The 27,452-nt window shown below is 41.6% G+C and overlaps 1 protein-coding gene across 4 annotated transcripts in view; it reads left to right on the plus strand.

The window, feature by feature from the left end:
* The window catches only part of SENP2 (SUMO specific peptidase 2), a 36,841-nt gene extending 22,526 nt beyond the window's left edge, over positions 1–14,315 (plus strand). For 2 of the 4 annotated variants that reach the window (XM_045851308.1, XM_045851310.1), the window contains 8 exons: positions 285–503; positions 2,287–2,418; positions 3,498–3,701; positions 4,484–4,563; positions 6,985–7,069; positions 11,461–11,556; positions 13,027–13,085; positions 13,201–14,315. In XM_045851308.1, coding sequence (XP_045707264.1) covers positions 285–503; positions 2,287–2,418; positions 3,498–3,701; positions 4,484–4,563; positions 6,985–7,069; positions 11,461–11,556; positions 13,027–13,085; positions 13,201–13,207 — 882 coding nt within the window. In that variant the 3' untranslated portion in view covers positions 13,208–14,315. Of the gene's footprint in view, positions 1–284; positions 504–2,286; positions 2,419–3,497; positions 3,702–4,483; positions 4,564–6,984; positions 7,070–11,460; positions 11,557–13,026 lie in introns of all 4 variants that reach the window. The other 2 variants (XM_045851309.1, XM_045851307.1) reach the window with 2 other exon arrangements.
* The last annotated feature ends 13,137 nt before the right edge of the window (positions 14,316–27,452 follow it).

The following is a 27,452-nucleotide window of genomic DNA, read 5'->3' on the forward strand; positions in this document are numbered from 1 at the left end:
TTTTGCTGTTTTAAAACTTTAACTTTTTTTTTAACTAAATGTTTTAAAATTTGGATTAAGAGAACTGAATTTGCTTGTTTTATACCTTCAGGGAAAATGATGTGTGTTGTGTTTCATGGCGTAGTAATCAAGGTATTCTGAGTCTTAATGTCTTGAACACTTTTTGGTCCCTCTTATAGGAACAAATATGCTACATCTACTCATTTGAGGATTTGCTAGTTCTCTATTCTTTCAAGATGATGTCACTTTTATATTTCATGTGTTATGTATGTTTATATGTACAGTCATTAAGCAAGCCAATAGAATGTGGAAACTTTTTTGATCAGAGGAGGGGACACCAGCTGGAACCTGACCTGTCTGAAGAAGTGTCAGCCCGACTCCGCCTGGGCAGTGGAAGCAATGGCTTATTCAGGAGGAGAATGTCAGTACTTGACACAAAAGAAAAAAATTGCTCAAGCAAAGAGAGGGATAAAAAAATGGATGATCTTCTTGAACTTACAGAGGTATTATTTCTTATGTTGATCAGAATAAGAGACATGTTTTTAAATAATCTTAGTTATTCAAGACCTGAGTGGCAGTTTTGAAGAGTTTCTCCGGCTAAGGATAAATGTAGGAAGGAAATCAGGCCTAAGGGCTGTTCAGTCACTGGCTACATTGATATTATGATCTGTGAAGGTGGTCTGAGGGATCAGACTACTACATTTAACAAATGTGGCTAGACATAATTGTCATATACCTTGGAGTATAATGAATTCTTCGTAGAGTCTTTTCTTAACCTTAAAATATTTTTGTTACATAGGATGGATGGGTTTGGCATGAGGAATGAATTCATTGCAGTTTTAAGTGATTATGGTTTACTGAAATTCCCCTTTTGTTGATTATTGCATTTGAAAATAGTAAAAACTTATAGAAAATAAGAAAATGAAGGTAGTTGAAAACTCATTTTAAAGGTGAGCCCACATCTTGGCTCCTTCTTCATTGTTGTCTTAGTAGGTAGTAGTCAGCCCTGTTGAGTGAATCTCTCTTTTTTCTTTTTTAAGTTTTTATTTATTTATTTTTAGAGACAGGGGAAGGGAGAGAGAGAAAGCAGCAGCCTCTTGCACATGCTCCATCCAGGGACCTGGCTGCAACCCAGGCATGTGCCCTGACCAGAAATCAAACCTTTCACTTTATGGGATGATGCTCAATCAACTGAGCCACACCAGTCAGGGCTATCTTTTTGTTTTGTTTTGTTCGTTTATTGATTTGAGAGAGGGGTGCGGAGGAACATCAGTTTGTTGTTCTACTTATTTATTCATTCGTTGGTTGATTTGTATAGGTGCCCTGACTGGAGATCAAACCCACAACCCTGACATATTGGAAGGATGCTCTACCCAACTGAGCTACCTGGCCAGGGCCAGTGAATATCTCTTGAGCACTTGTTATACATTGGGCATGCAGGTGGAGAGAGAAAGCCATAAAATTATAAAATGCTGTGCAGTTGGGAGGAAGCAATATTAAAATTTGGCTGAAATAATTTTGGGGGGGTTATAGATTCATTCTGGTAGCTTAATATGCATTTATCTGCATAATCCTTTAGATGAAGCTGTCTTTTCAGTAAAGACTCAGTTGTTAGGCTGCTGCCTAGTTTCCCAGTTAACTGCCTGTTTGCTTACTCTCCTCATGTTCAAAATGGACATTGTGATCTCTTCAGTGTCGTTTATTACTTTGATGTGTTTAATGAAAAGTTTGGGAGGAAAATAAGGAAAGTATGAAGATACTTTTGGTATAAAGTATTTTAAGAGGAGCAAAGCCACTCCTAGGCTCAAGTCTTGCCTTGTAACAACTTATGACTTTGAGCAGGTAACCTAAATTCTCTGAGTGTTGCCTCTTCTATGAAATGGTGGCATTTTCCCCACAAGCAAGGATCAGTGATGTGCTTCAGGCATCTGGCACCATGTTGGCTCATCGTGCTCAGTCAGTGGTAGCGGGATAATTGAGACTATACCTTAAATATAAATATTATTACCAAGTTATTTTCATAAACTAATAATTTAGTGTTTTTTATAACCCTTAGTAAGACTGCTTTGTAGTCTAAATTTAAATCTTTTCATTTATCTTTAATCTTAAATCTGTAGTTTAAATTTAAATCTTTTCAAAGATCTTTAATTCAGTGGGTCTTTGATAATGTATTTCTCTCAAGGGTCAGGTATTACAGAGGTGAAATTGGTTTTTTACAGTTTCAGACTTTTAGTGCCTGATAGTGGTTTTATACTAAAGTAGCAATCTCTGGACTTTCTAATTCAGGACATGGAAAAGGAAATCAGTAATGCATTAGGTCATGGCCCACAGGATGAGATCCTCAGTAGTGCTTTCAAATTGCGAATCACTCGAGGAGATATCCAGACCTTGAGGAACTATCACTGGCTCAATGATGAAGTAAGTCGTCTCTCTCCCCTTTCATGTCATTGTGCTTAACCATCTACTATCTGTAACCAAAGCAATATTTAAGCATAAGGGTTGGTAAAGCAGGTTTTGTTATATCTAAAAACAAAAACATCTTGAACCTTAGAAGGACTGTCTGATTATTTGCTGCCTTTAATTAGCATTGTTTCCTTCCTTTGCATCTGTGCTTCATTTCATCCACCACTTCCTTTACTAATCTTCAGTGACATTTTTATAAACCCTGGATGCAGGTGATGGATGGAAGAAAGCAGCAATTTATTTTAGATGAATTGTTACAGAAGCCATTTTATTATTTAAAATAAAGGGATATATTGATCACTATACACATATATATACATGATATATATTTTTGTTTATTTCATTTGAGTGATAATTGCAAAAATTTGCTTAATTGTCATCTTATATCCTTACATATTTAGCTAAAGCTAGCTTTTAGTTCTTGCCAGTTTTCCAGTTGGTCCTTTACCCAGCTGCTCAGTTGCTGCATTATCTTCCTTTGCCTTCCTTTGCCTTCCTTCCTGCCCCCCCATGACTAGCAGCATGTAGACACATTCTTCTAAAACTAGTAAGTGTAATATATCTATTACACAAAATTTAGAGAGTACAGGATAAGTTAAAGAATTTTTCACAAGTGCTACCACTAAATTAATAAAGTATTAATGTTTTGGTATATTTCCTTCCAGTTAATATTTTTTAATTGAGGTATAATTTATATATAGTAAAATTTACTTCCAATTACTGTTTCTGCATTTTTTTGTGGGGGGGGGATGGTTGTATACACCTTTTCATTATTGCACACTTCCTCCTTCAGTTCCTTCTCTTGACTCTTCCTACTATGCTTCAGAAGGGCAATTTCATTCCTTCTTAATCCCTCCCATTTTGTACTGATCATTTTTATTTCCATCTTCTACCATAGAGTTTTATCCCCTGCTCTAGTACCTTCCCTTCTTTAGGCTTCTTATCATCTAATGAATCCTAATTCAGTTAGATTAAAAATTCAGTTTTGATAATGTACTTGCCATGTTCCACTGTTTACTCTCTTGGTATTACAGGTCATTAATTTTTACATGAATCTTCTGGTAGAAAGAAATAGAAAACAAGGCTATCCAGTACTTCATGCATTCAGTACTTTCTTCTATCCCAAATTAAAGTCTGGAGGTTACCAAGCAGTGAAAAGATGGACCAAAGGCGTCAATCTCTTTGAACAGGAACTAATTCTGGTGCCTATTCATCGGAAGGTACATTGGAGCCTGGTGGTGAGTTGAGAGGGTTAATTTTTGGAGTTTGGATAATGACCATTTTCTTTCTTTTTTTTTTTAAATATTTTATTTCATTATTTTTAGAGAGTGGGGAAGAGAGAGAGACAGGGAGAAGAGAAACATCAATGTGTGGTTGCCTCTCGCATGCCCCCTACTGGGGACCTCACCTGCAACCCAAGCATGTGCCCTGACTGGGAATTAAACCAGCGACCCTTTGGTTTGCAGGCCGGCACTCAATCCACCGAATTATATCAGCTGGGCTTGGATAATGACCATTTTCTTAGAAAGGCTACCCTATTCTGTCCGTTGCAAGTCCATACTAAATGTTAAAAGCATACTCCACTGAGTCCCTTAGTTCTTGAGTCAAACAGCTTAGAAAGATAGAAGAGAGTTGCTGTAGCTGAGTACCTTTCATTTTTAACAGGAAAGAGTTTTAGTACACATGGGTTATTTATAAGTTTTGTTTATAAGATAGTACAGGTTACTTGTAGAGAAGTAAAAGTATAAAGAAAAAAGCAAAAAGAAGTTTCATGACTCTGAGAGGACCCCTGATGTTTTGGGGATTGAGTTTCTAAACCTTTCTGTCAGAATGAGAGTATACAGGTATACATTTTACAGAAATGAAGGTCATATCATCTGTGATATTTTATAAAAACTGTCTTAGAAATCCATTCATGTGGATGCATGTATCGATTTTTTTTAAAGATGCTTTTCCTTTTTAGATATAAAATCTCACTCCTGTTGTGATTGTTTCTGGATGTTGCATTTTTCCATTATAGGTGATAGACCTAAGAAAAAAGTGTCTTAAATATCTGGATTCTATGGGACAAAAGGGCAACAGAATCTGTGAGATTCTCCTGTAAGTAAAGGTTATTAAAAGACTTCACTGTTACCTCATTGTACCCTTGTTAGGCGATTGGTCTTCTATCTGATCATGGCGGTCTAATATGTAGTGAGGACTGTCTTCCCAGTTGTTCAGGACTTGACTTGAATTCATCTTTTTGTTTAAAAATAACCTAATAACTGGTCTTCACTGAGAAGTCTTGTTTAGTAGCATCATTGAAAGCAAGTTTGTCATATGTTACAAGGTAAAATGTCTTATTAGAATCCTGTAAAATATGTCTTGTGTAGATTTCTTGGGGATTGACACGTTATTCTGAATGTTGTAGAACTGTTAGCGGGGGAGTATTATTTCTCTGAATTCTTGAGAGATGGGAAGGGAGGGACAAGCAGAGGGAGAAAAATAGCAATGTGTGGTTATCTTTCACGTACCCACCACTGGGAACCTGGTTTACAATCCAGGCATGTGCCCTGACTGAGAATTGAACCGGTGACCCTGTGGCTTACAGCCTGTGCTTAGTCCACTGAACTACACCAACCAGGGCAATTTCTCTGAATTCTTAAACCGACTCATGTCTCTGTGCTTTCCATGATGGTTGAGTTCATCTCTTAGAACCCAGAGGTAATTTTTAAGTTAGAGTATGTGGTTTCTAGGCAACTATTTCAAATAGTATTGCTAGAAACCTGGCTTCAAAGCATAGCTACGTAAAGTGGTGACGTGAATTTCACAGTGAGGAAGCAAATCCATAGGACAAGTCTGTTTTGAACCTCTGCTGTTCACTGGAAGCCAATGCAGGTTACTGTATTTAATTTTAGTAAGGATACTAAGATGATTTTAATAAGGATACTTCAGTAAGGAACTTGTTAAATGAATGATAAGAAAAGTTACTGATCAGTTCAATTCTTTCTTTTTTCAGTAATGTTTTCATTATTATTTTCATTTATAGGTGTTTATCTTGAATAAGAATTATAGAGAAATTTTTTAAAATGCACCAAATTGTTTATAAAGCAGTGATGTACATACCTATCTATGCACATATACATATGTTATCACATGCACAGAAACATTCTCATGGGGATAATACAGCAAGATTGGTATAATGCTTATGATAGGATTAAAAAACTCATAGTTTTATGACATTCGTACTTTTGAATTTTTAAAATAGGTCTTAGTTATTTATTTTTAGAGAGGGGAAGGGAGGGAGAAAGAGGAGGAGAGAAATATCGATGTGCAAGACAAACACCTACCTGTCACCTCTCACACACCCCCAACCAGGGACCTGGCTCACAACCCAGGCATGAACCCTGCCTGGGAATTGAACTGGTGGCCTTTCAGTCTGCTGGACGATGCCCAACACACTGAGTCATACCAGGCAGGGCTTGAATATTTTACAAAGTATGAAGAGTTTGACTGCTATGGATATATCTGAAGCCCACTCCCTTTTCTGATAACCCCATTCCAGCTTTCCTCAACTTTGTACTTTATTATTACCTCCCTACCCCATCCTCATCCCCACCCCAAGAAAAATTTAGTTTCTCCATTACAGAAGAAAATAATATTAAGGAATAAGACCTTTTGTTTGTTGACTTGAGCTTTAGAAAGCTACAAGCCATGGAAATACCTGATTTTTCCCTTCTGAAATGTGGTTTTCACCCCTGGGGGTGATGTTGCCACTCCCATTGAAAGTGTACACCCTCCTATAAAGCAGGTTTGCCTTCCGTGCAGGTTAGGGTGCGTGCTGAGGTGTCGGGGTTAAATCTGAAACCCGCCTGCAGATTGGTATAAAGTTAATCACCCGATACCTAAGTGTATGTCTTCTGAGAATAATTCAAGTTTTGGAATTATCTTAAATAACCGCAACGTCACTATCACGCTTAAGAAAATCAGTAATCAGTGATAAGTAATGTGTGTCTCGTAAGGTTCATGTTCTGATTTTTTTTCTTATCCAGGAAAGGTAGTCAGGGTTCATGCATGTATTTTATGTCTTCAGTCTCCTTTCATTTAAAATAATCTTCCTGCTTTTCTGTGTTTTCATGGTAACAGCTTTTATCTAAGAATCTAAGCCACTTCTTTTGTATTTGTTTTTAATTGAGAAAAAAGTTGTAAATGAAGTCCTTTTTTTTTATAGAAAAATATGTATGTTTTAAAATTATACAGGAGTGGAGTAGACAAATAGGAATACACAGCAAAATATTACTATTCTGGGGTGATTATTATGAGGTCTTTTGCATTTTATATTTATATGTTTTAATTTTTAAAAAAGCATGTGTAATTTCTATAAGCAAAAAAAACCAATAACTGAAAATTAAAATTTAAAACCAAAACTTGTGGAGGTGAATTTAAGAATGGCATATGTTAAACATCACAAAGTTCTTTGTAATTATAATGTTGTCTTCATGGGGGTTCATCATTTTACTCTTTCTTTGTTGTTTTTTTCAGTCAGTATTTACAGGATGAAAGTAAGACCAAAAGAAATATTGATCTGAATCTTTCAGAGTGGACGGACTACAGCATGAAGCCACACGTATGTGACAATCATCTGTGTTTCAAATACTCTGTTGCGTTTACTGTTAGAGGGATACCACTTAGACTTTCCTTCCTCCCTCCCTCATACACTCATCCTCAGGAACACATTCTCCTGAAGTGTATTTTATGTACATCTTAAGAATGAGCCACTTCTCAATCTTTTAACCAAGATGTTTGTTTCTTAGCCTTTATTTTATTGATTAAATTGTAAATGTTAAAAAACTCAGTAAGTTTATGTCAGCTACTTTTCTTGGTTGGCCCTAATGAAAATTTGAAATTCTTGTTCAGAATTTATCTAGAGAGGACAGAGGGTAGGAGAAAAAAACTTACCTGGAAATTTTGTATATTTAGCTCTTTTTTATAAAGTATAATTTATTGATTATGCTATTTCAATTGTCCCTTTGCTCCGCTCTTCCTGGTACCCCCTTCCTCCAGCAACCCTCTGCCATAGTCCACATCTGTGGGTCATGGATATAAGTTCTTTGGCTCCTCCATTTCTTATACTAATCTTAACATGCCCCTGTCTATTTTGTGCCTACCAATATGTACTTAATCCCTGCACACTTTTCTCATTCTTCCCCTTCCCCCTCCCAACTGATAATACTCCAAATGATCTCCATGTCTATGATTCTGTTCCTGTTCTAGTTGTTTAGTTTGCTTAGTTTGGTCTTGTTTTTTATATTCAGTTGCTAGTTGAGAGTTTGTTGTCATTTTAATAGTCTAGTTTTGATTTTCTTAAGTCCCTTTAACATTTCATGTAATAATGACTTTGGGATGAGGAACTCCTTTAGTTTTTTGTTGTCTGAAGCACTTTATCTGCCCTCTCATTCTAAATGATAGCTCTGCTAGATAGAGTAATTTTGGTTGTAGGATCTTGCTTTTCATCATTTTGAGTACTTTTTGCTAGCCCCTTCTTGCCTGTAAAGTTTCTTTTCAGAAATCAGCTGCTAGTCTTATGGGAACTCCTTTGTAGGTAACTGTCTTCTATTCTCTTGTTGCTTTTAAGATTCTCTCCTTTGCCCTGGCTGGTGTGGCTCGGTGGATTGAGTGCCGGCCTGTGAACTGAGGGGTTGCCAGTTTGGTTCCCATCAGGGCACATGCCTGGGTTGTGGGCCAGGTCCCCAGTAGTGGGTGTGTGAGAGGCAACCACACATTGATGTTTCCCTCTCTTTCTCCCTCCCTTCCCCTCTCTGAAAATAAATACATAAAATCTTTTAAAAAAAGATTCTCTCCTTTAATCTTGGGTAATGTAATGTAACCTTGGTGTGTGCTTCCTTGGGTCTAACCTCTTTGAGAGCCTATGAGCTTCCTGGACTTCCTGAAAGCCTATTTCCTTTGCCAGACTGGGGAAGTTCTCCATTATTTGTTCAAATAAGTTTTCAATTTCTTGCTCTTCCTCTTCTCCTTTTGTCATCCCTATGATTCAGATGTTAGAACATTTAAAGTTGTCCCTGAGATTCCTAAGCCTCTCCTTTTTTTTTTTTAATTCTTGTTTTTTTTTTTTTTTTTTTTTAAGATTTTATTTATTTATTTTTTAGAGAGGGAGGGAGAGGGAGGGAGAGAGAGAGAGAGAGAGAGAGAGAGAGAGAGAGGAACATCAATGTGCGGTTGCTGGGGGTTATGGCCTGCAACCCAGGCATGTACCCTGGCTGGGAATAGAACCTGGGACACTTTGGTTCCCAGCCCGCACTCAATCCACTGAGCTACGCCAGCCAGGGCTTAATTCTTGCTTCTTCATTGTGTTCTGGTTGAATGTTTATTTCTTCCTTTTGTTCCGAATCATTGATTTCAATCCTAGATTTCTTCCCTTCACCGTTGGTTCCCTGTATAGTTTCCTTTATTTCACTTATTATAACCTTCATTTCTTCCTTTATTTTGTTCCCATATTCGATAAGTTCATTCTTTTTTCTTTTTCTTTTTTTTTAAGATTTTATTTATTTTTAGAGAGGGAAGGGAGGGAGAAAGAGAGAGAGAGAAACATCAGTGTGTGGTTGCTGGGGATCATGGCCTGCAACCCAGGAATGTACCCTGACTGGGAATCAAACATGCAACACTTTGGTTCGCAGCCCGAGCTCAATCCACTGAGCTACGCCAGCCAGGGCTAGATAAGTTCATTCTTATCACCAGTGTTTTGAACTCTGATAGATTGCTTATCTCCATTTCATTTAGTTCTTTCTCTGGGGTTTTGTTCTGCTCCTATGGCCATATTTCTTATCCTTCTCAATTTGGCAGCCTCCCTGTGTTTGTTTCAGTGTATTAGGTAGAGATACTTTTATTCCTTATCTTAGTAGCATGGCCTATGTAGAGAAGGCACCTGTAAATTGTGTGGGGTAGAGCCTTAAGTATTTGCCAGGGTGGGGCAACCCACTTTACTGCTTAGTAGCTCAGTGTGGGGGAGGGATGGCCCAGAGAGGAGACATTGCTGCTGCCTGGCTTCTGGAGGCCTACCTAGCACTCACCTGGCTTCCAGTCACCTTACCCACCTCCCGTATGCAATCGGTGCCTTTCCAGCTGCTCCTGTGTTGTTTGAGTAAGGTACATTCTAAGTCCATGTGGGCCCTTTAGGTGGTGAAAATCAGCAGTTTCTTTTGCCTCCCCAAGCCGCACCGGTTTTTATAGCCAGGGTAATGGGGGTTTATCTTCCCAGTGCTAGAACCCTGGGCTGTGTGGTCTGGCCTGTGGTGGGGATTGCTCACTCCCAAGGTACTCCTCCTGACTTCTATCCACTGTATATGAATATGAGACCGTCCATGCTGCCTGTGCTGCCCCTGCCGCTGCCTCTACATGCCACACCACCTTTCTGCCCCTCCTACCCATTCGGATGAATGTGGCTTCTTTAAATCCTTTTTTGTCAGACTTCCATACAGTTTGATTTTCTGATGGTTCTGGGTGTTATTTGATTTTTGGGTCTGGTTGTAATTCTTTCTACAGTTGCGCAAGGAGGCAAAGCATGTTTACGCCTCCATCTTGACTGGAGGTCCATATTTATCCCTTAAGGGTCCCATGCCATGCGTCCTCAAGAGCCAAGTATGCTATTTGTGACTGTGCTTTGGATCTTGCCACATTTGAATCTCATTCAGAGTTGAAAAATGTGTGCATCTTTGAGTCCTAATAGCTTCTTTTTAAAGTAAACTACATGAATCAGTTTTCGCCCTAACCTGTGTCCATCTCGCCAAAAGCATTTTTGTTTCTAAGTGGAATAATTAGACATGTGAGCTTTGGAATTTTCTGAGGAGAGCACAGGTATAAGAAGCGTGTGTTAGGCCCTGAGTGGTGTGGCTCAGTTGGTTTGGCATCACCCCGCAACACAAAGGGTTTCTGGTTGATTTCCAGCCAGGGCATATGCCTGGATTGTGGAGCGCAAGAGGCAGCCCATTGGTGTCTCTCTCCCCTCACTCGTACTCTCTTTTCTTCTAATTATAAGTAAATAAAAATATTTTAAAAATAAAGAAGAGTCTGTTAGGATGAACACTGTTCTAGGAGATGTAAAAAGGAGAATAGCCCTGGCTGGCATGGCTCAGTGGATTGAGCTCCAGCCTGTGGACCCGAAGGTCCCCCGTACCATTCCCGGTAGGGCACAGGCCGCCGGGTTGCAGGCCAGGTCCTGGTCAGAGGTGTGGCAAGAGGCTCTCGATTGATGTTTCTCTCACACCTTGATGTTTCTCTTTCTCTGTTTCTCCCTTCCCCCTCTCTAAAAGTAAATAAATAAAAACAATTTCTTAAAGAAAAAAACCCAAATTCTCTTTATTTGTGTATTGGCGTCTAGATTTCTCTCCCACATGTAAGATGCTGGGCTTAGACAAAGAAGTACCTACCATATGTATGGGTAGTGTGCATGTTTAAATAATCTTTTTTCACAAAAATCATGTTTTGTTCTGTTTTGTTTTTACATAAGAATCGAGTATGTTTTCCAACCATGGAATCAAACTATCTTATACTCTCATTACCTTGTGCTCATGGGAACTGAGAGCCAAGGTGTGTGAGGGGCGGGCGCAGATTAGTGCCTTGGGCTGGGGGCGCGTGCATGTGGAATCCACTGACTTTGGCTTTTGGTACACTTTTGCCTCAGGACAGAACTAAGCAATCAAGGCAAGATATCCTAATTGGTTAAAATCTATCGAGAAGCTTTTCAACCTTTCTCCTGCTTGCCACTCTGGGGGTCCAAAGCGGTAGTCTTGTTCTGGCTAGGGAAGAGAGGTTAAACTCTTGCCTTTCCTTCTGAAAAACATTTTCTGTGGGGCCACACACTCTATGTCATAGTAGGGTTTTTAATGCCACGCTTAACATTTACTTTATATTGTTGATCCACAGTAATATTTAGAAAAAGTCAAAGTAGTTTGCACTTGTTGAAATTTTACCTCTTTTTCTCATCTTTTTTTGTAATTTCAGGAGATTCCTCAACAGCTGAACGGGAGTGATTGTGGAATGTTTACTTGTAAATATGCAGATTATATGTCTAGGGACAAACCTATCACATTTACTCAGGTGAGTGAAGACCCTCATCCACTTGTTACTAAACAAGATAAACTTAGAGCACGTTACAGGGCCTGGCACATGTGAAGACGCTAATAATAGTAGCTGTGCTACTGCCGCTGCCGTAAGCCTTGGCTGTAGCCCCACTCTCACGGGTATGAGGGCTGGTCACTGCATCTGCTCTGAGGCTTATCCTCCCTAATCATTCGTGGCTGTTGGGTCAAGTCACTGTCTTTCAGCTCCAGGGTGCGTTGGTTTGTCTGAGTGTTACCGGCATTTTTTCTGAAGGAGGCATAACAGCAGGGGGATATTAGGCTTTGTGAGAACTTAAGCCACAAGTGTAAGATGTAACTATGAATACTGCTTTTCTCTTGTGTTCCAGTTATTATTGGTTTTCCATTGCTCTGTATTTGAGTGAACATTAAAATATGTTGGGAACTCTTGAGAATTTATGTTTGTAATAATGGGATTCTCAATGGTTTTACAACCAAGGACAATCCCCTTTAAAAATATTTTTCTTAAAAAGACCTCATTTTGATATAGATGTCTACCAAACTCTACTTCCTGAATAGTCGGCCTGGTAACCCCCTTCCAACCTCAGGGCTATGTGAAGTAACTAGGGCTCCACGCTGAATGAATACAATTCCAGTCTAAAATAAGGGCACTTGTTATTGGTTAGTTTCAGAGTAAACGAACAGTTTTTTACTACATGTTTTGAGCTATTTAAAATGTACAAAGCCATGTATAAAGACTTTCTAGGTCCCTCCAGGTAGGAAATCACTGTAGGTAGGTGTGTCCAGCTGTTTATAATGAGACACCAGGACAACCTCAAAGGCACAAACTTCTGGTTTCATCAAAAAGAGGACTAGTTGAATTACAGGTGAATTTGTATTTATCATGTATGTTTGCTGCTTTAAAATTGCCCCTATAGTGATTATCAGTTAAAGCAGAAAAACATTAAGCAAAGCATTTCATTCTTTGGTGCTTCTAAATAACAGCCAGTTATTTTTTCTGAACCTGATGACATGAGATTTGAAGGGGAGAAGTTGCCACTTGAACAATACTACAAGCGATGCACCCACATTTCATAGAGCAGAAAGAAATCTGTGGATTTTTTTTTCTTAAATAGAATTCATGCTTTTATTAAAAAGCAGAATATGTTAATTTAAGCAGAAAAGATCTATTGTGCTACCACTTGGATATTCCCATTTTTGGTATGCATTTTTGTTATCAGGCTGTTGGACTCTATTATATAAATCTGTACCCTGCTTTGATTTTCCTGAACATATAAAAACACTAGTGTACACTCTAATAAACACTATAAACCTTTCTTACGGCTTCATAAGTCAGTGCCAGGCTGTGAACAGTCAGGGCTTTCCTAGAGGCTGTGAGCACCCTGCTGGATTTACATGACTGCACCTAGAGGCTGTTGAGGCTGTGCAAGGAAATGTAACGTCTGTGTTGTTGGTGGATTCTCTGCAGCACCAGATGCCTCTCTTCCGGAAGAAGATGGTGTGGGAAATCCTTCATCAGCAGTTGCTGTGAGAACGCCCTACCCAGTCCCTTAGCTGCTGGTGGTTCTTTCTTGGAGGGACATTTTCATATACCTCATGCATTGTGGGTTAAAAAGTCCCTGCATCACCTGTTCCGTCACAGGTACTGACGAGCATGAAGGCCCTGCACCCTAGTGCCCCGACTTGGTATGCGGAGGGCTGCCTGCAACCGTGTTTGAAAGGATATGCTTGCTCAGAGCTCTGGACTCTTCAACCCACATAGGAACAAACGCTAATTAATACTTTATTTTAAATATTTTTCCCCCCTGTGAATGTGTAAAATGCAGGATTTATTCTATGAGTTGTTTTTTTCTGTGTTTGTTCATGTGTATTCATTCTCTGACTCATTTGCAAACGTAATGGGCAGTGGCCGTTTCTGCTGCTCTCTTACAGTTAACTTGGAATTGTTTGAACTATTTATTTCTGAAAAGAATGTTAATCAAGCTTCCACTGCCTGCTGAAGATGGGGTGGGAACTCAGTGGGGGGAGGAAGGAAGGAAGGAAGTGTTAATTAACTTCTTTAGTGCTGGAGCAGTAACTGCCAACTTGAAGCTTGAGGTCTTTCTTTGAGGCTTGAAAATGCGGGGAGAAGCGCTGCGGTGCAGGGCTCTGATCGCTCTTCAGAGGAAGCCTGAGGCGCGGCATTGGCACTGTGTCATGGAAAAGCGGAACTGTGGCCAAGAAACTCTGGCTACCCAGGCATCTTCAGAAGAGTGTCGTGGTCATCCTACAGAGACTTTCCTTTCTGGAAATGAGGTGATTGCTCTCGAAACTGGATTTGAAGTAACCGTAAACCCTAAATTTTCATTTTCATCCCAGATCTGGTAGAGTGTAAACCTCAGAATTGTAAGGGCTGGCCTGAGCTGTTTATTTCAAAAGATGCTATTCAATTTAAAGCTATTTTTCCTCAGAATTTTTTTTTCTATATAGAAAGCTAAAATTAAGTTTTGTACTCATTAGGATTTAAACCCCCCACTCCACCCCTACTGAAATTTGTGGAAGAAAATTTAGTATTTGGCTCTGAGGTTACCGGTTATACGATAATCTATTTTGCATATGAAAGTTTGTATTTAACATTTTTGTTCATTAAAAACTTTACAGTGGTTATGCATTTTTAATTTCAGAAAGTTTAGAGTTCGTCAGAACTTATTTTGCAAGATCTAGTGCCTAGTGTTGCTTTTCCGATGTAATAAAAGGTTGCCTGGCAGAACCTGAAAAGTATACGCTGAAATGATTTCTAACCCTTTCCCAAAATAAACTCCTGAACTTGTCCTGCCTGGTACACAAAAGCAAGAGGTAGAACCAGAAAAAACTGGGCACGTGTTAGCTATGAATCAGCATGTCTGCCATCTGGAGGGCCCCAGGCTGCTGGCCACAGAGGCGTGCTGTTGCGGCCAGTTTTCCCTGAGACATGTGAGTCTTGTGTGGGCCCTGGGGCCTGCGATGCGGATGGGAACTGCTGTCCCTATTCAATGGCCAAACCGGAGGACGTGTGCTCAGGGGATGATTGAAGAATGAGCCACTGGTACTACCTCTCCCTCAGGCTTAGGCTGCACAGGGGACCCTTCCTGCAGCTTCCGTTCCTTTCCGGGGCCTGCCGGAGTGGGACCAGTGAATACTGGGACCAAGCAGCCAAAAGAGGTTTACTGGGTCAGCAGTTACACTAGAAACCTGGTTCCCACCGGGCAGAGGCAGGTCTCACCTGAGTACGCAGCACCTTGGTTAACATTTGTTCCATGTGGGGGAAATCCTGCCAGGAATCGCAGTTTGCGTTCTGCCCGTGTGAGGGAGGCTGGAGGTTGGTGTGTTTGTGCTGCATTTGAGGGGCTTCCTAGAGCAGCTCTCACTGGGCGTTCCCCTGATGTGTGCTCCTCAGCGCAGCTCCTCGCAGTCTCCCAGGACATGACATCGATGAGCACAGGCCGTTGAGTTAGGAATGGCGTTCTACTTAACCCTGAATGCCTGAGGTTGTGTAGGCTTCTTCTGTAGGCACTGGCATGTGTCTCATGGTGCAGAGAAACTTGTTGGTAATAGAATTTTTGTGTCTAAACAGTTTATGAGAAAAGCAGTCACATGATATGAAACAGGTATTGATTTTATCAACATTAAAGCCAGTGAGACGTAGTACAGGGTCTGGCACAAATAACGCCCCTTTTCAATGACAAAATCCTAAGCATGTGATTCTTTAACATAACAATATCACACTCAAACATACCATATGACATTTTAGGTGAAATGTTCAAATTAAAACTAAATTATTACATCCATATTATTACCCTACCAACCACATTCAAGCAGGGCTCACTTCTGCCATAGCCCTATATTTTATAGTAGTTTGGGGGTTCTGAAAAAAAGGTGGAGTGAGCCATTGATCTTTTTTAGTAGGCAACCTCTCCTAAAGATGGATTAAAATGGAAAAAAGACCGTTGGTGAGCAAATGTCTTTCTCATGTTTGACCTTGCACCAGAGTCGGGATGCCGGTGGGAGGGAAACAGACTCAGGCCTCGTGGAAGGCGTTCTGGAGAGCCCTGCATTCTACCTCAGCTGCCTAAGGCTGTTAGAGCTTCTGGTCGTTCCTCCTCCGAAACCTGAAGCACAAGGCGGGTGGCCCTGTCCGCTGGCGGGTGTCTGCCTGCCCTGCGAGGAGTTGCGTGGTGCCGGGACCATGGTGCGGGTGTGGGGAGAGTGTGTGCATGAGATACACCGAAGCTGTGATACAAATAAATGAAGTAGAGAAATTTAATAACCTTAGTACTGTAGTTCAGCCACATTGTTTAAATTGGCTTTTGTGAACTAATTGGCAGCCTAATTTCTTTATGATAGTTTCTTTGAGAAAACCTCTAAGGATCCATTAAACAAACGTTTGGTACTTGTTTGTAAGTTGGGGATCTAGTTGGTTGTATTGCTTTGATTTTTTTTCTTCAAATTTCCCTAATATATACAAGGAAAGGGTTTGGGTGTTGGAAATAGGTGTCGATTTTACCTATCAATAAATCCATCTCTTTAATTCAGTGGCTTTCTTTTTTTATTATTGCGACTCATTAATAATTGCATTTCATATTGTGAACAATACAGACATGCAAATAATGTACACAAAAGTTTTGCCAAAGCATTACTTGCTCCCCTCTGAATTTTATTTTGGTATTTAAAATAAAGTACATTGTGACCACGTTGATTTCTAAACCCACTAGTGGATGGAAATCTAGTTTGAAAAACACTGCTCTAAATGAACTGACAGCAAGGTGCGAATTATGTTCAAAACTAAAGCTTGAGACTACAAAGATATGATAAATGGGGCTGTTTTGAGATGAATCAGTCTAGGAAAACAAGCCAGAAGCTCAGCGGAAATATGTGGAATCAAATCCTTATTTTTCAGGGTTTTACATTGGCATTTCCTGAAGTATGTTAAATAAAAGTCCTATTCTTTCTCTATAAGACATAAAACAAAGGGTTCTGTGACCCAATGAATATGTGTACCAAGTGATGCGTAGTAAACACACTGTATTAATATGTCAATCTAGCAATTCTGAAACTTGGATATTAAGCCCTTCCCTGTGACACCTGTGGCGCCATCGTATGGAAACACTTTGGAAAATGTGGAGAAGCAACGCAGAATTCTTGGAAGCATGCACATCAGATACATACGGGGGGGCGGGGCACCCTCCCCTACCCACCTCCAAGCACACACACCGCCTCCTTAGGATCATGTGGTAATACTCAAGTCTGTGGTTCCCACTTACATTTTCTTTGTAAATTTTTAAAAATTGTGTTATTAGAGTTCTCCCAATTTTCCCTGTGGCTCTCCCTTGCTCCACTCACCCGCATTTTCTTTAATTCTACCTATAATAGGTGTTTATAGTAAAAAAATAAAATACTGCTAAAAGGTAAAAAGAATTTTGCAAACTCACCACCCAGAGTTAATGACTTACTGATAATTTGGTATGAATCCTGGTCTTCAATACGTACTCCTTCATATTGTGTGAGTGTGTGTTGTGTATGCTTGTGCATGTATTTGTTAATATGGACTGATAGGTATAAAAGCTATATAACCCTTTCCACTTAATTTATCTTGACTATAATTTCATGTCAAATATTGACATTTTTAGGTATATATTATTGATTATGCTGTTACAGTTCTCCCAGTTTTTCCCCATTTGCCACCCTCCACCTGGTACCCTCATTCCTTTCAGCATACCCCTCACTTAGTTCATGTCCATGGGTCGTACATATAAGTTCTTTGGCTTCTCCATTTCCTATACTATTCTTAACCTCGCCCTGTCTATTTTGTACCTACCATTTATGCTTCTTATTCCCTGTACCTTTTCCCCATTCTCCCCTTCCCAGCTGGTAACCCTCCAAATGATCTCCATATCTATGATTTTGTTCCTGTTCTAGTTGTTTGCTTAGTGTTTGTTTTTTTTTTAGATTCAGCTGCTGATAGTTGTGAGTTTGTTGTCATTTTAATGCTCCTAGTTTTTATCTTTTTCTTAAGTCCCTTTAACATTTCATATAGTAATGGCTTCGTGGTGATGAACTCGTTTAGTTTCACCTTGTCTGTGAAGCACTTTATCTGCCCTCTCATTCTAAACGATAGTTTGCTGGATAGAGTAATCTTGGTTATAGGTCCTGGCTTTTCATCATTATGAGTACTTCTTGCTAGCCTCTTCTTGCCTGCAAAGTTTCTTTTGAGAAATCAGCTGCTAGTCTCATGGGAACTCCTTTATAGGTAACTCTGCCTTTTTCTCTTCCTGCTTTTAAGATTCTTTAACCTTTACCATTTTAATTATGATGTATCTTGGTGTGGTCCTCTTTGAGTACAATTTGTATGGGATTCTCTGTGCCCCCTGGACTTGTATGGTTATTTCCCTTGCCAAGTTAGGGAAGTGTTTTTTCATTATTTTTTCAAATAAGTTTTCAGTTTCTTGCTCTTCCTCTTCACCTTCTGGCACCCCAATGATTTAGATGTTGACACTTTTGTAGATGTCCCAGAGTCTACAGATTGTTAATTTGAACTCTGGCTTCCTTCCCTTCACTGTTCATTCCCTGTGGATTTTTCTTTATTTCACTTACTGTAGCCTTCATTTCTTCCTTTATGCTTTTGCCGTACTCAATGAGTTCTCTGAGTATCCTTATCACCAGTGTTTTGAACTCTGCATCTGGTAGGTTGGCTATCTCTGTTTTGTTTAGTATTTTTTTCTGGGGTTTTGTTCTATTTCATTTGGGCCATATGTCTTTTTCTCCTCAATTTGGCAGCTTCCCTGTGTTTGTTTCTGTGTATTAAGCAGAGCTGCTTTGACTGCCTGTCTCAGTGGACCTGTTAAGTTGTATGGGGAGGAGTCTTAAGTATGCACCAGGGTGGGGCAACCTGCTTCCTTGTGGCTCTGTATGTGGGGGAGGAGTCAGTGAGGTGACAGTGCCGATGCCTGGTTGCTGGAGGCTTGATCAGCACTTGCCCCATTTCCACTCACTCCATCCACTTCCCATCCATTCCACCTTCTAGGTGTTGCCCTGGTGGTGGTTCCTGGAGTGGGTGGGTTTAAGTACATTTTAGAACCATGAGGGCCCTTTAAATGGACTCTCCTGAGAGATCAGCAGTGTCTTCTTCCACCCCACCCACACTGGCTATTACAGCCAGAAGTTAGGAGGCTTTGTTTTCCAGGCCCTGGAACACTGGGCTGCACGGTCTGGACTGGGGCTGGGATTGCTCACCCCCAAGGTATCCCTTCCCAATTTTTATCCACCACACATGAATGTGGGGCTGCCCGCCGTTCTGCTGACCACCACCTCACCACCACCACATCCTGTCCTCTCAGCCCCAGCTTCCCATATTTGCCCCTCCTACCCATCTGGATGAATGTGGCTTCTTTAAATCCTTGGTTGTGAGACTTCCATACAGATTGATTTTGTGGCAGTTCTGGGTATTTTTTGTTTTGAGGTTGTGATCCTTAATTGGTTGCACAAGGGGGTGAAGCATGTCTACCTACACCTCCATCTTGACCAGAATTCTACACAATCTTAGCCAAAAGGCTGAGAAGCGATTTACCAGAAGTCTAAATACTGACATTTTAATTGCAGCACAGTGTTCCAGTCAATGACTAAAAACATGATTAACTTAGTACAGTGTTGTTGGAAACACCATCCTGCACAATGTTTGGGTTATTCACTTAGGAGAAATTCTTAGAATTATTTCTGAGTTAGGGTTATGTATAACAAAAAAATCAAGCTCTGGCTGGCGTAGCTCAGTGGATTGAGTGCAGGCTGCGAACCAAAGTGTCGCAGGTTCAATTCCCAGTCGGGTACATGCCTGGGTTGCAGACCATGACCCCCAGCAACCGCACATTGATGTTTCTCTCTCTCTCTTTCTCCCTCCCCTCTAAAAATAAATAAAATCTTTAGTAAAAAAAATTAGGGACAATAATCTGATATTTTGACTTATTTTTTTCTGGTAGAAGATGGTTATTTGTAATCTCCATTGATTTAAGTTTTATACAGTTGTCACCCTCTTTCAACAGTTATTAAATGTGGCTCATCTTTTTTTCTTTTAAGGGTTTTTTTTGGGGGGGGTGTTGGTTTGTTTGCTTTTAAATTTTTGCCTGTGTTCAACTCACTAAGCTACACCAGCCAGGGCATCGCTCATCTTTTTAAAAATTTTTTTGTATTTATTGATTGTAGAAAAAAGGAAGAGAGAAAGAAAAAAAGAGAGAAACATCAATTTTGTTGTTCCACTTATTTATGCATTCATTGGTTAATTCCTGTATGTGCCCTGACTGGGGATTGAGCTCATAACCTTGGCATATCAGGGTCAATGCCCAACCAACTAGGCTATGTGGCAAGATCTAAATGTGGCTTTTTTTTTTTGAAGGGAGGGAAGAAGGGAGAGAAACATCAGCCAGTTGCTTCTTGTTCACGCCTGGACTGCTGACCTAACCTGCAACCCAGGCATGTGCCCTGACTGGTGGGTGACCTTTCACTTTGAAGATGATGCCCAACCAACGGGGCCACACTAGTCAGGGCTAAATGTGGGTTACCTTGACGCACCAGTTTTTCAGAGGAGAGGAGAAGGTCTGGGGTATTTTATTTTATTTTTTAATTATATGTTACTTATTATGCTATTACAGTTGTCCTGATTTTCATTCCCTTTGTCCCTCTCCACCCAGAGCCCCCCACTCCCACAGGCAATCCCACACCAGTGTTCATGTCCATGAGTCATGCATTGTTGGGAACCACCCTTCCTGGTTCGGAAGCTGTAACTGGCCATGTCTAAGGCTGAGTAAATAGACCTTGGGACCATAAGCCACTAAAGAGAAAAAGCTTATCTTCCTGGTGGAGCACCTTTTACTTCACCCTGCTTGGTCCCAGGCAGATGACTAGTTAGCCAATGATGGGTAAGGTTCCTCAAGGGAGGGATGATCTAAAACAGGCATGGTCATGAGGGGGCCCTCAGGGAAGGACTTGAGGGGCTAGCAAAAGGGGGTGATGGACCCTTGCCCCTCAGCTTTGACATAGCCTGAGTCCTCATTCTGTCTGTCAGAAGTGGTTGCCTGGCTTCCCCTGCCTGACAAAAGCCTGAAACAATGCCGGAGGGGGGTGCAGCCCTGAGCAGGAATACGAGGTTTCCCAGGGTGATCAGATCTAAGAAAGAATGCATAAAATCCTGTGAAACCTGCTTTGCTAAGAATGTCCTCAATTTTCTGATAAGAGTCCAAGCATGAAATGAGTTTGTTTCCCAAAGTTTTATGGCCCTTCAGCTGACTTTGACTCAGAATAAGCCCTCATAGTTCTTTGAATGTTACCTATTGTTTGATCTTTACTGCCTGACAATGATGGGTGAGCTTTACCTGTATTCCTGTGCAAATTGAACCCCCAAAAAAGCCCATTGAGGAACAGGCTCCTGGCCCTTCTCCTTTGAGAGATCTGCTCCCCAAGCAGATCATGTCTTGGTAGACTGATTCTCATCTGTGGCAGACAGAGGTGCTCTGCTGGACAAAGCTCCCCCACAATGCATGTAGGTTCTTTGGCTATTCCATTTCCTCTACTAATCTTTACATCCCCATGGCTATTCAGTAAGTACCTCTTTGTACTTCTTAATCCCCTCACCTCTTCAACCATTTCCCCATACCTGCCTCCCATCTGGCAACCATCAAAGCACTCTCAGTATCCATGATTCTGTCTCTGTTCTTGTTTGCTTAGTTTGTTTTTTAGGTTCAAATGTTGACAGAATGTATTTATTGCCATTTTATTGTTCATAGTTTTCATATTTTCTTAAATAAGCCCTTTTAACATTTCATTTAATAATGGTTTGGTGAGGATGAACTCCCTTAGCTTTTTCTTGTCTGGGAAGATCTACCTGCACTTTGATGCTAAATGATAGCTTTGCTGGGTAGAGCCATCTTGGCTGTAGGTGCCTGCTTTTCATGACTTTGTTTATTGCCAGTCCTTCTAGCCCGCAAAGTTTCTTTTGAGAAATCAGCTGACAGTCTTATGGAAACTCCCCTGTAGGTAACTAATGCTTTTCTTTCACTGCTTTTAAGGTTTTCTCTTTATCTTTAATCTTTGGCACTTTATTATGATGAGTCTTGGCGTGGGCCTCTTTGCATCCATCTGGTTTGGGACTCACTGTGCTTCCTGGACTTGTATGTTTATTTCCTTCAACAAATTAGGGAAGTTTTCTTTCATTATTTTTTCAGGGATTTCCAATTTCTTGCTCACTCTTTTCTGGCATCCCTATGATGCAAATGTTGAAATGCTTGAAGTCACACTGGTTGCTTATACTATCCTTGTTTTTTGGTTTCTTTTTTCTTCTCTTGTTCTGATTAGTTGTTTTTTGCTTCCTTATGTTCCAAATCATTGATTTGATTCTTGGCTTCATCCACTCTACTGTTGTTTCCTTGTAAATTGTTCTTTATTTCAATTAGTGTATCCTTCCTTTCTGACTGAATCTTTTTTATGCTGCTGAGGTCCTCACTAAGTTCCTTGAGTATCCTTATAACCAGTGTTTTGAACTCTGCATCTGATAGATTGCTTATCTCCATTTCATTTACTTCTTTTCTGGAGTTTGATCTGTACTTTCATTTGGGCCATGTTTCTTTCTTTTAATATGTATATAATTTTTTAAGATTTTATTTATTTATTTTGAGAGAGAGAGAAGGGATAGAGATAGGGAGAGAATCATCAATGTGTAGCCACCTCTCATGTGCCTCCAGCTGGGGACCTGGCCTGCAACCCAGACATGCGCCCTGACTCAGAATCAAACCTGTGACCCTTTGATTCACAGGCCTGTGCTCAGTTCACTGAGCCACACCAGCCAGGGCTGAGCCATGTTTCTTCGGCCTCCTCAGGGAGGCCATGTTGTTTTGGCAGCCTCCCTGTGCTTGTTTCTATGTATTAGGTAGAGTTGCTTTGACTCCATGTCTTGATAGTGTGGTCTAATGTAGTGGGTGTCCTGTAGGGTCCAGTGGCACAGAATACCCTATCACCCAAGCTGGGTATTCAAGCTATAGTCTTTGTGTGGGCTGAGTAGACCCTCCTCTTGTAGTTGAGTCTTCATTGCTGTTAGCAGGTCAATGGGAGGGATTTATCCAGGCCAATCAGCTGGAAAGACTGGCTGTGACCAATGACCACCAGTCTCTGCCCTCTGCGGAGGATCAGCTGTGCAGGGGCAGGATGAAGGTGCTCCAACGTGTATGTAGCTGTCCACTAAGTTCAGGCCCTGGGATTTTCTGGGTGGTGCAGGACAAGGTCAGCCCTCACCTGTGTTTTGCCTGGGGCCACCCTGCCTGAACTATAAAGCAATCTGAGATGGCTGCTACTTGTGCTGGGCTTGGAGATTCCCAGGTGAAGCCAACTGTGACTCTAGGCTGGCTGCTGCTAATGCCAGGCCCGGATCAATTAGCAAGAGTCACAGGGGTATGGGGGCTCACTTAGGCCAGCTGTTGCTTGTTTTAGAGTATTTAAGAGGTTGTGAATCAGAAGCCATGACCAGCTATTCATATGGAAAAGCAGCTTGGGTGAGCTCCTGTTGGGTGGGGATTGGGGGAGTCTCTGGGGATCTCCAGGGTGGGGCAAACAGTGTTAGGCAGGTTGATGGAGTCTCAGATAAGGCACCTGCCTGCTGGCTCTGTGAGGGCAGAGTTAAGGAAAGGGACATTGACCTCTGCCTGCCTTTTGTCTGGGAGAAAGCTCTCCCCCAGCTCTCACCTTGATGCCAAACATTTGTTTCTTCTTGTATGACACTGGTGCCTTTGAAGCAGCTACTCTGATGCTGGATACCAGAGGGAGTGAGTCTGAGTAAGTCCATGTGTGGGTTCTTTAAGGAAAACCCCTTGGGGCTCCAGAAGTTTCTCCCACTGACTCAATCCTTGCTGGCTTTTGCAGCCATAAGTTAAGGGGACTGACATTCCTGGCACTGGAACCCTGGGCTGGGGGTCCTGGTGTGGAGCTGAGACTCTTTGCCCCCAAGATATCCCTCCCAAATTTTTATCCACCACACGTGGGTCTGGGACCAGTCTGTCCCATGTCTCTGTCCCCTACCAGTCTGGATGGATGGGGTTTCTTTAATTTCGTAGTTGTTGGACTTCCACTCAACTCGATTTCTGACAGTTCTGAGTGATGGTTCTATCTTTAATTGTAATTTTGATGTGGTTGTGTGAGGAGGCGAGGTGAGTTTACTTATGCCGCCATCTTGACCAGAAGTACAGGTCTGGAGTATACAAAACAAAACCCTAACATGTCATTGTATCTGAATACTTACGAATGTTTCCCTAATAATAGCTTTTAAAAAAACCTCTGTCAGCCTTGGCTGGTGTGGCTCAGTGGATTGAGTGCCAGCCTGAGAACTAAAGGGTCACCAGTTTGATTCCCAGTCAAGGCACATGCCTGGGTTGTGGGCTAGGTCTCCAGTAGAGGACACACAAGAGTCAACCACACATTGATGTTTCTGTTCTCTTTCTTCCTCCCTTCCCCTCTCTCTAAAAATAAATAAAATCTTTTTTTTTAAAAAAGCCTCTGTCATTTTCACCATCTAACAAAATTAGTAAGAATTTGGTAATATCATCTAATAATCAGTTCATATTCAAATTTCCCTGATTGTTTCAAAAGTAAATTTGTTTATAGTCTTCTAATCTGGATATACAGTGGGCTGAATGGTGGCCTTCAAGAAGTAAGTCCACATCAATTGCTGGAACTTGTCATATGATTTTCTAGGGCAAAGAATGAATGCTAATTTCTATGGCAAGCAGTGATTAAATTAAAGGTGTTTTCTTTAAGATTTTTTACTTATTTTTACTGAGAGGGTAAGGGAGGGAGAGAGGGACAGAAGCATCAGTGTGTGGTTGCTTCTTGTTTGCCCCCAACTGGGGACCTGGCCTGCAACCCGGGCTGTGGCCTGACTGGGACTCAAACTGACGACCCTTTGGTTCATAGGCCTGCACTCAATCCACTAAGCCACACCAGCCAGGGCTAAGTTAAAGATCTTGATGAATTTATCTTGGATTGTTTGGGTGGGCCATGAATGCAATCACATGCTTTGTAAGAGAAAGGCAGAGGGAGTTTTGAGACTGAAGAGGAGGAGGTAATGAAATGGGCTTAAGCTTTGTTTATATTTTGTACCCTATTGTTGGAAAATAATATTTACACATATTTAAAACAAAATCTGACGCCTGGCTGGCGTAGCTCAGTGGATTGAGCGCGGGCTGGGAACCAAAGTGTCCCAGGTTCGATTCCCAGCCAGGGTACATTCCTGGGTTGCAGGCCATGACCCCCAGCAACCGCACATTGATGTCTCTCTCTCTCTCTCTCTCTCCCCGCTTTCCTCCCTAAAAATAAATAAATAAAATCTTAAAAAAAAAAAAATCTGGAAAAAGTCCCCCAATTTTAATGGTTTTTAGGACAGGCTCTGTTACTTTATAAACTTGTGTTTGCGGAGGGGTTTTTGTTTGATTATTCTTGCAGGGGTGGTTTTGTTTTTTAAGTAAACAAAAAGAAGAGGCAATGAGACTATGGTAGTAGAGACTGGAGTGATGCTACCACTTGAAGCCTAGAAAACCCGGAGCCACCAAAGCTGGAAGAGCTTTCAGAGGGAACATGATGTCCCTGCTGACACCTTGATTTTTGACTTCTGGCTCCAGAACAGCAAAAGTTTCTGTTGATTTAATTAATCAGATTTGTGGTAAATTACAGCAATCTCAGGAAACTAATACAAGACCCAAGTTAAATATACAAATTTCCTTTGGTTGTCCTGACCGCTAGAGGTTGTTGGAGGCAAATGGGAATCTCTTGGCCACTTCTGAGAGACACGAGGCAGTGCCCTAAAATTCACTACTGGGAGCAAACTAAGTGCTTCAAGTGACCAAGTCACTGCTTTTACAAGAGAATATAGGGAGCATAGAGGTTAAGCCAGAATATAATTTTGCTCTCTGAGTTTTTCTCCTCATACCAGCTGTTTCTGGGAGAGCTATGAAGAACACTCACGGCTTCTGGAAAGGCAGTGACTGCACGTGGCTGATGTGAGCTACAATAGAAAACTAACCTGTGTGTGGGTAAGCTCTAACGTTTAACTCACGAGCACCTTAAGAGGAATGTTGAGAGGAAAGAAAAGGCGGCAGCAACACTTGACAGTTAACTTGGGGAATTTGCTAGCTGTGTTATCAGACACTAGAGGCAGCAGGCCTAAGAAATCTGCATTAGGCTCTAAGACAGTGGGAGACGTGGATGCAAGTACAATTCACGCTGGTTTCTAATACCTACGTTAGTGGACATCTTTCATGGTTGTTAACACGGGGATACCACTGTTGCCTACTTCCTCCCCCCGGGATGCAGGAATGACTAGGCTCAAGTCCTTATCCCATCTTGGTCTGCTCGGTCACTGCTTCATTCCGATCCCACGTTGAAGCCAGGTCATCCGTTTCCCTGCTTCCCGTGGAAGTGCAGTGGGTTCTCCCGCCCTTGCCCCTGGCCTGTCAAGACGCCTTCTTCCCATCTAGGCCTAGTCTTCTCACTCCCTCTGGTTCTTTGTTGAACCCCCTCCAGACTTCCATCAATGCTCCTTTTTATCGTGTCTGTAAGTTCTCCCTCTATGCTGAAACCTTCCTCTAGTCCGCAGCCAGCCTCGCTCATCCTTCTTCCCAGAGTTCCACGGAGACGCCTTGAGGCAGAGATGCCTTGAGGGGGAAACAAACCAGGACAGAGGGATGTTCAGGCCTCCTGAGCATAACTAGTGAGCTGTTAGCACACTGAAAACCATTATGGGCCACAGGTGTTTAAGGGGTTCAATCCAAGGGAGTGGGGTGGGGGCTTTTTGAGTCATGTAGGTTAATGGATTTCAAAAGCTTTGTCACTGACCTAAGTCTCCATTTAACAACTGTCCTTGCATTTTGTGTAAAATCATGCTCAGCACTCACACTGTCCTCTGGAAGCTCAAGAGTGCTCGCATCCAGATGCTGAATAATCCAGCCTGTGGGGTCTCAGAGAATGGGCCGTGAGCCCTAACTGGTGAGGGGCTCTGGGTCAATTCCCGGTCAGGGCACAGGCCTGGGTGGCAGGTTTGGTCCCCAGTCCCAACTGATGATTCTCTCCCTCTCTTTCTCACTCCCTTCCCCTCTCTAAAAATAAATCTTTTTTTAAAGAAAGGGAATGGGTGCTTTTCTTTGTTTAGGAACAAGGCCAGCTGGTCTTACTCCTGTCTTCTGCCTCTCTGTGCGGCTTCCCCTTCCCTGCTGCGGCCTCAGGACCACTGGATGCATCGTATCACAGCAGGTCAGGGGTCATGTTAGCACCTCCTCACCTTTCTCTCATATGTTCAGAGACAAGGATTTTGGAAACGAGCAGTTTAAGTGCTAGAGTTTAAACCTCAAATTTTGCCACCTGGAATAAAAGCCAAGGAAGGAAACCGGAATAGCAGCAGAGCCAAGAGGGTGCATTTTTGGGGGTTTGTCTCCTTTCTCACCTAGATTCCTCATCTCGACAAATTCATGACCAAGCCCTTCGGCCTGTATTTAAAGCCTTCTTGAAAGATGTGCTGTTTTTCTGCTGTTCACCTGATATGCGCACCTCAACCCAGGGAACAGTTTTCAGTAATGACCCTGGTGGTCAGGAACCCTGTGGCTTCTCTCGGGTGGTCAGCCTGTGGTGCGTTTCTCCTGAGGGCCGTGGGCCTGAGCCCTCTAGCAGAGGAGATGGAGCCATAGGTACCTGGCTTTCTAATGGTCGCATGAAGGGACAGGATGTCCCTGCCCGCACTCATGCCAACCACAGCAGGGAGGCAAACAGCTGGCATTGACACGCCAGCGAACTTGGAAGTAAAAGCAGCAGCACAGAAATTGAAAATGAGATGAAAATTGGGAGTACGGATGGGATGTA

The sequence above is a fragment of the Phyllostomus hastatus genome, unplaced genomic scaffold (genome assembly GCF_019186645.2).
Source record: "Phyllostomus hastatus isolate PE091 unplaced genomic scaffold, TTU_PhHast_1.1 phas_contig_86, whole genome shotgun sequence".
Lineage (NCBI taxonomy): Eukaryota > Metazoa > Chordata > Mammalia > Chiroptera > Phyllostomidae > Phyllostomus > Phyllostomus hastatus.